The sequence below is a fragment of the Haplochromis burtoni genome, unplaced genomic scaffold (assembly GCF_018398535.1).
Source record: "Haplochromis burtoni strain Fernald_Lab_line unplaced genomic scaffold, NCSU_Asbu1 Contig_341, whole genome shotgun sequence".
Taxonomy (NCBI): Eukaryota; Metazoa; Chordata; class Actinopteri; order Cichliformes; family Cichlidae; genus Haplochromis; species Haplochromis burtoni.
In genome coordinates, this window is record NW_024582702.1 from 613,381 (window position 1) to 622,207 (window position 8,827).

General features: G+C 44.6%; 1 protein-coding gene across 1 annotated transcript in view; it reads right to left on the minus strand.

The window, feature by feature from the left end:
* Window positions 1–53: 53 nt before the first annotated feature.
* The window catches only part of ptar1 (protein prenyltransferase alpha subunit repeat containing 1), a 22,824-nt gene continuing 14,050 nt past the window's right edge, over window positions 54–8,827 (minus strand). The window contains 7 exon segments of the mRNA XM_005942922.3: window positions 54–2,913; window positions 2,916–3,186; window positions 3,499–3,854; window positions 5,129–5,372; window positions 5,773–5,877; window positions 7,283–7,349; window positions 7,571–7,740. Of these exon segments, the coding sequence (XP_005942984.1) occupies window positions 2,806–2,913; window positions 2,916–3,186; window positions 3,499–3,854; window positions 5,129–5,372; window positions 5,773–5,877; window positions 7,283–7,349; window positions 7,571–7,740 (1,321 nt within the window). The 3' untranslated portion in view covers window positions 54–2,805.

An 8,827-nucleotide genomic window follows, 5' to 3' on the forward strand; every position in this document is an offset into this window, starting at 1 on the left:
CACACACACACACACACACACACACACACACACACACACACACACACACACACACACACACACACACACACACACGACCTTTAAAAAAAAGTAACAATGTGTCCAAGGGCAGAGTTATGAAACATCAGCTGTGTAAATTGAAGCTATTTGGCCTCCGTGTGTTGACACAAAGGTTTATGGTTGCTACGGTGACCATAAACTATGACAATACTGGATAGACAAGAAAAATAAGATCAAACTGCAACGTTTACAAAAGGAAAACAGAAACCAGGTTTGACAGACACACGTTGAGGATTAGTCCCTTCACAATAAAAGACGAGGCATAGTAGCATGAACCATCACTCCCAGGAGCTGCTGAAGTAGTGTTACTGACTCTTCCTTTAAACAGGTGCATTGTGTTACTTCCTTCTATGTAGCAGAGCTCTGTCAGTCAGTGCAAGCAGCTGTTTCCTAAAGCGTTGCAAACATGAGCGTGTACGCCAAAAGTTTGCGTCCGTTTGCGAGCTGTGGTTCTGACAATGATTACGTGTTAGAGTAACAGTAACTCTTGTTATACATTAAAAAGACATAAAAACTTTGATGGACAAAAGAAGAAGAAGAATGTGTTATACTTGGTCAACGTGTCAGTGAAAAGTGGCGAGCCTTTAACTCGCTGTCACCAGGTAGATGTTAAAAAGCAAACGTAGCTGCTGGTCAAGCTCACACTGACACTACAAATCAGGCAGCTTCTGTAAATGCTTCAGATGTAAATGTCACTCTCATCCTTTCTGCTTCACACAAACCTGTATTTTCATAAATAACAAAAGAAATAAAGTTCAGCCCGAGGAGAAACGACATCGACGGAGCGGAAGGTACCGATGACAAACCTGAACATCTGTAGCAGTCGTGTGTTTACATGGGCATTTAGCTTTTTGATTTCATTCATGTTAAAAGTTCGAATGCTATCAAACAAAAACCATCACATACACTGTGTAATTCTGTGAAACCTGGCCTCCTGCAGGTGTGAGTACGTGTGAGACTGTACCTGTCCACTTCCTTCAGTCAGAATACTTTCAGGAAATGCCTTTAAAAAGTCTTTAGGACAAGTTAAAGTTCATCGGAGCTTTAAAACTGTTTCAAATGAGGCACTGATGCGAAAATAACAACGGGGAAAAAATAGTTAATACCAATATTTTGGTCTAGATCAGGGGGTCAAACTGAGCGGAGAGCCGCTGCTGGCGCTGTCGTCTCACACGTTAGTGTTCAGCTAGAACAAAACAAACAAACATTTCCTAAAATGTTTCGTTTGTTTTTTAAATTTCAAATCTTGTATCAGACAAAACTGCAAACTTAGCTGAAGCCTTCCAAACACACTGGTCCTCTGTGCGCGCACGTTGTGTTTGTACAGAACAGAATAAATAAGTGCACACAGTGTGCGACTGTCACCGACAGCCTCAGCAGGTTTGTGCTCTCTGCTCGTGTCGTCTTCATAGTCAGTCATGTTGTGCTTTTGATTTTAAACTGCGTCATGCTTCTTCTCAGTATGCGGGCCGCGAGTTTGAGCCCCTGGTGTAGACGACTACCCTCGCTAAACAAAACTACACCAATCATTTTAAAAGTGCTGTTTAATTTTCACTTGTTGCAGTTTCTAGCTGTAACAAATCAAAGTGTTGTTTCAGCAGCAGCAGGAGCACCGGTGAATGTTCTGCTACAGATCGACAAACGTCCAAAGTCAAACATCAGGACCAATAAATGTTCATTGCTGCTCAGGTTGGAGGAGAGTTTGTGATGACCTCTGAACACAAATCTAACTTCTCTATAAGCGACTGGCTTTTTGGTTTCCTGTTACTCTAACTTTGCATCAGCTACAAAGAGAGCTGCTGACCAGTGAAGTTAAAGGGTAGAACATCAACCGCGAGTAGTAACATGTGTAACACGTGTTACCACCTTCAGAATGGAAATCCAGAGTCAGGAGCTGTGCTTTAACCTGCTGTTACAGCCGACGCTCAGGTCAGTATTACCCGACGACTGAGGGAGGTCTAATATAAAGTAGAGCTAAGACGGAAAAGTGATGCAGTGATGATCTGATACAAGAAGAGTTTCTACAAGTCGTTAACCTGCAGCAGGCCAAAGCAAGCCTGAAGGTTCTGCAGCTTCATACCTGCTCAAGTCACTGCTTACTGTTTGCTTCACATACGTCTCTGTTTATGTGTCTATCAAAGACCATTTCACCAGACTTCATGCTTATACAGGCTGAAAGCCGAAGCCCAGGCGAGGTGCCAGAGTCCAGTTCAGCGCCAGGACACTTCAATATGCCGGAAAGTATTTTTGGACTTTAGTCCAATGATGCCACAAACTCGTGCCTACACAGAACCTTACACGTGTATAAAGTGGTTACGCTGTGTAAGTGTCTGATTCCAATCAGAAAAGATTTATGTTTGTTTGTTAAATATATATAGAAGCAGGGAAAGAAGATATGCACATGAAACCTCACACACATACAAACAACTAGAAATCTGAGGTACCTGAGGTATTGAAACACCTGAAGATAACAGTGAGCCAACAGGTGGTATGAGGGCTGATTTCCATTCTGAAGGGATACTGGCTCAGAGGATCCAGATGTTTCTGAGAAGGAACATCCAGTCCTCTCCTATTAATTGTTAGGAAACAGATTCCAAGTCCGCTGCTCAATGCCCGCTTTTCTAAACTCATCACTGGCTTTGAAGTACTGGTTGTTTAAGTCTGCACTATGTGTAGGCAAGCTGATCCTAACTCTTTGTCTGTAGGCAGCTTCAGTGTGGGGAAAGGAGGAGGTCAGCATCTCTCTCAGGACTGCAGCCCAATGACCGTATCCAGCCACTTCCTGTAGGCCAGGGCAAAGTGTCTCTGCTCGGTGTTACAGCAGCCGCCCAAAACACTGCTTACAAAGAGCTGAGTTCAGTAGGCAGGGTGGGGGGGCAAGGCAGCAGGACGCCTCTCTTCAGTCTCTTACTATTGTGGGGGTCTGGCAGGAACAGCCCATCTACTTCCATAGGTTCGCCAGCGTGCTTCTGTCCGTTCACACCGTGGCCTGCACAGCTCTGAGAGCTGATCTCTGGCACTCCTGGGTCTGGATCCGTCACATGGTTTAACTTGCAGTCGGATCCTCTGCTGTAGGAATGCTGATGCTCCCTCACCCACTGGTCCCACAAGTAAAAGACATGCCGCCTGAGAGACACGGGGGGTATATCAATATCATTATTACAAACGCTGAACATGTCTGTGCACAACGTATTTGTATAGGCTCAGGGATAAACAGCCCCAGAATGTGAAAATGTTTTAATGCAAAAGAAATATTTAAATGATTTATCAGGACAATTAATTTTTTACTTGTTTCTCACAAACGATGTTTGCAATCAGCGACAACCTGCCACCGACTGTGCAGCAGGAACAGACAACACAGTGGTTTTACCCGACTTCCTCGTTTAAATATGACGTCTGTGTCCATTCTGCAGTCGCTGTGAACCAACAGTCTCTCACCTGTGACTCCAGAGTGTTTCATGTCCAGGGAAGGACTGGATCAGATCTGAGCAAAGGTCCATCTCCTGGTGGAAGAGCTGAAGGACTGTAGTGAAGTCAGCGCGGCCGTCTTCCTCGCCGCCCGCCTCTTGTCCTGAAGGCTCTCCGTTACTGTGAGAGCGGCTGTGTGGGCGGCTGCCCTCTGGGACTGTGCTGCACCCACGCTGGGGTGAACAGCTGGTGGAGGTGCGAGCTGGCCTCTTGCAGATTTCAGCTATTAGCTCCTTAAGGAGGAACTGGCGGTAGTGGAAGCCACTGTGGTCAGAGACATGCATGGACACCCAGAGGCGCATAGAGGACAGCTCGTCGTGGAACACCTGCCAGAATCACGACGACAAAGGTACGTGTGAAGGAGCAGAAGCTGAACATCAACAAACCAACTGAGAGATTCTCACTTCATTTATTAGCTAATCAATAAAGTTGAACGTGGGGGGCCTTGAATGGCCGTTCGACAGCTCGCAGAAAGAACAAGACAGTAAGAAAATTAATCCATAAAAGCAACTTTTCAAGAAATACGTCTCTATAAGCCATGTGGTCGGGTCTGTCATTCCCCAATTCTGGGTGTCGGCACCGCTGTCAACGATGCGCGACAGACCCGACTAGTGCTGTTCGATATAAGGATATATATCGGATGGCGATATAAAAACGTCTGTCGTTTCATTTTACGCTATCGTTTTTTTCGTGGTGTCGCAAAATAAACTGTTTACAGCAATATGTGTTCATGTTCTGATGTCACTGTAATGGCTGTAATCATTTATTAAAGTTCTCTCTTTCTCTTATATTTAATATAACCACACTACGGACGGACAAGCGCCTGTTTTTATGCACGACGGTAAAACCACCGCCTGTCCGCATGTTTATGTTCCAAATAAACCTTTCACAATAAAGCTCAAGATCCTGCTGAGACTTTTCAAAATAAACTGAATCACGTGAAAGATGCAGATTATTTACGGATGAGAAGTAAAAAAGACGCCAGGTGCTAAAAAAAATAAACCTTAGACTCAAACGTTAGAACAGGCTTCTCCCCGCAGCACGCCGTGTGATAAATACTCACAAAGGAAACGGCGCCGTTACAACTTATGTCTAAAAATGTATCGTTTCATGCATCGTTAAAACACTCGACTCCAGCTACACGACGCCCAGCTGGAAACACTTCACGTGGGCGTGCATATTATTAACGTAACTGCTGCAAAAAGACTCATGTTATGTTAAATGTTCGTTCCGCGTGACTTTTCTCCCAGGTAACTTGCGCCCCACCAGTGGGGTGCCCCACACTGTGAGAACCACTGGTTTAAAGACAGAAACCTGCCTTACTCATGTAGTTACACAGAGTTCCTCTGTGATGACTGTGCCAGCTGATTTCAACCATGAGTGCTACATGACATCCAGCTGAGATCATTTTGATTCATTTAAATTTCTTAGCGAGTGTTTATTTAGTTACACCACATTATTTGCACAGCAGCTCCACTTTTATACGGGCAGGCATCAGTAATATAACTACATTAAATAAAAAGAGAGAACATGTGTGATGAGGGAAGAAAATAATAATCTAATTACTGCGGAAAAGCTAAATGAGTAACTGAAATGCTACCTTGACATTGCCCCTGGCCATGTGCTGCAGCACCCAGATGCGGTGTGACCAGGCATTGTAGTTGCTGGGATAGCGGCCGGCTGCGTCAGAGCACACCTTCATCTCTTGGCGGAGCGTCCTGGCCAAGCAGTCACCGAGCTGCTCGTTTCTCTCAGCGTCAGCCTGCACTGCTTCAGCCTGCTGCTGATTCTTATTGTGGTCCAAAGTAGAGACCTGATTCAGGACCTGCTGCAGCACCCAGCGTCTGCAGGAAGACACCAGAAGCTGGGTTACAAAGCTTCACTCACTCTGTACACCGTTACTGCTTTTACAGGAAGAACAGCATCCCACATGAGCCTCGGTGCTCGTTGTAAGCCTTAGAACATCGTTGTTGTTTTTCAGCGGGATTAAAACACCTTTCTCCACCTAGCAATGATCTCAGGATAATGTCATTTACATCGACACGGTCTGAATGCAGCTGCCCTCAGGTCCCGGAGCCAAAATATTCCCTGTTCAGCCTACAGTGTTTAGCACAAACAGTGCTACTGTTAGAAAACTGTTGAAAATAAAGTGTAGTCTAAGAGGAGTTTGAATAGCTCCCCACACAAAGAAAGCAGCTCGGAACATCTGAGTGTTTACAGCAGGAGAAGCGTAAGCGGCTTTACCGATGAATCCAGGTCTCTGGGCTCTTGGGAAATTTGGTCAAAGCCAGCTTGCCCAGGTAGAGGTCCTTCTCTGGGTTAAGGACTCCACACTGCAGTAACTCCTTCCTGCAATAACAAGAAAGCACGATGACAGTAAATCCATCAATATAAAGACTCTATCAGCCACAGATTCAGTTAGAGCACATGCATGCTGTGATCTCTTATCAAAGATGGTTTCTGACACTCTGCAGAGCAACGTCCACATTTTGTCTCCATCATTCGTTTTAACTTTTAGGTCATTTCGAGGGGACGACTCTGATCGTGCTTTAATTCTGACTCTTCTAAAAAGCAGGATGTGCTTAAGTAAGACCATCCGTGACATCCCATAATGGACATGATCTAATGCCTGTGAATAAATATAAAAATGGTAACTGTTGCACCAGACTTTGATGAGCTGCAAACAGGAAAATGATTTTTGTTCACGTTTGGTTTAAATGAGTTGAACAAACTACAAATGTGTCTCTGTTACAAACAGATGGTCACACGGTCGGTGTTGATCTGAAAGTCTGACACATGAAACTCGGGAGTTTGTTTCTATCCTGGAAAACTATAAAGAGATGACAGGAAACAGGAGAGTGAAGACATGCAGCAGTTTCAAACCCAGGCACCAGGTTAGGCCTGCACCCCGTTTAACCAGTATACTGATAATGGTCACATAGTAACTGGACTGGTACTCTAGAGCCTTTCTACTCAGATGAGCACTCAGCGCACTTTGTACTGCGAGTCACACTGACCCATTACACAAAGACGCACACACATCACTCATCTATTCTTAACTTCTTTATGAAAGCCACAGTCCATCCATACACATATCCAAATATGCTCCATCCATGTACTCCGATGGATGCGTCGGTGGGTTGGGCATCTCGCCCAGGGTTACCTCGATGCTGACTGGACGAGTCAGGAACCAATCTGCTGACCTTCTGATTCGTCGACACACCACAGCCGCCCCAATCAGACACAAATGCATCACAGTTGAACTGTTAAAAGCATTAGCTTTGTTATGTGTGCTGACAGATCCTTACATCCTGACACTATTCATTATTAGTATTAGTGGTACGGACACAGTGGGATAACGCAGCAGTCAGGAGGATGCCAAACTGCCAGGATTGTGTAAGGAAAGAAAGTGACTGGACTCTCTAAACAAAGAAGCTTCTTCAGTTCTAAAACCAGGCGGTGGAGAGTCCCAGTATTTAATCCCTAGTGGGGATTGTTCCTATTGATGATGTGCCTCGGTGTGAAAGAAGGTGTGCGTCATTATCACTGCCTCACCCCAATTTGACCCACTGAGCTCACCTGACAGACGACGTGAGTGGGGTCTGGTTTCACCTGAGACCTCTGCTGTTAGCTAATGTTACCTGACATCAAGAAAACCTTCCTGTGTGACAGGCAGGGAAAAACAGGCTGGAAAAGATGAAAGGAAAGCATCGCTCTCACTATAACCACGTTTATCAGAACATTCCTCCTGTACCTGACATTCCACGCAGTGGTGAAGTCTGGGTTCAGCAGCAGCAGAGTGCAGGTGATATCCACTAAAGCTGGGACAGAAGGGAACACAGGATGTTGCTTCACTTTGATGTGGAAAAAACAGGAGCATAAAACACGTTTAAAACTAAGCCGGACAAAACAAGGTCATTAACTGACCATGACTGGAAGCTCAAACCTTTATCAGCTTTAAAATAAATGCATTAAATAAACAAAACAAATGTTACAGACTACTTTTACTCCACCTCTGGGATCGCTTTTGTTATCGAGCTACCTTCTCTGTCCAGCCAGTGCTTGCGTTGGCGGTACAGCAGCAGCTTGTTGTGGACGTACGGCAGCAGGAATTTAACACACCAGCTTTCCACACCAAGCTTGTTCTCCACCAGCACTATGGGACTGCGGTTGTAGCGAGCCTCTGGACACGGGATCACACCGATCTCATCACTGAGGGAGCAGAGAGTGACAATGAGGGTGAACAAGGGAAAACGTTACAGTAACCGACCAGTCGAAAATTAGGAAAGACCACAATTAGATTACCACCATATCAACCAGTGGACCAAGTAGCAGTACCCAAAGTAATGAGCAAACAAAAAACCTTTAATGAACTTAATCTGCTGAAATTTGACTTTTCAAAAATGTAGAAAAACAAAAGTTGGAGCTGAAGCTCATCAAACTGAAGCAGTGCTGAAATAAACGCAGTACGCCAGAAACATGGCAACCTGCCACACAAGGTCATGTTGCAGTACATCAGCTGAAGCTTCGACAGCCCAATCACGTCTCCCAGCTTACATGTGACATGTGGTTAGTGCTGTGAGATCTACAGAGCTGTCACCATGCAGCGGCTTGTTTGGGATCCATCTCTGTTATAACAAACAATAACATGCTGCTGGGACAACATAGCAATCAATACATCACAGATATCTGACACAAGGTCAAATTCAGGTAAGTTATTAGATGATTAATGATGTAATGATGGATCCTGTGCACATCTGTAGCCGTTTAGAGTCGTCCATTTAAAACACACTGGATAGTTCCCTTTGTCATTTCCAAGAAATGATCTCATGTTTTCTTTCAAGTTGCTTATTTCTGATCTTGTACACTTTGGGGGGGGGGTGTTAAACATACTATGTCACCACACTGCCGGCCATGCCTCTCCAGTGTCCTTTGCTCAAAGTTTGTGCATCATTAAACGAACACCGACGTTCATGCTGAGCTGAAGTGTCTCCACAGACACAAACTACAGTTCACGTTCATCAGCAGTCTGAATTTTAACACGGTTATGTAGTATTACTAAGTCCTCGCTCCACCTTCCAGAATTATTTTTATTTCTGGAAGCATGAAACCAGAGTGGCTCGCAGGTTTCAAAGCTGGGCAGAAAATAAAGGGTGTGATTTCAGAAGCACCCATATTTGAATTTCTGTGGTTCATCAATCATATCCAAGACTTTTGGATGGGACATTAACTGTTCAAGATTTTTTTCTTTTTAGAATCAGTAATGCAAAAATCCATTTAGTTCCACGTGTGTCGTTTC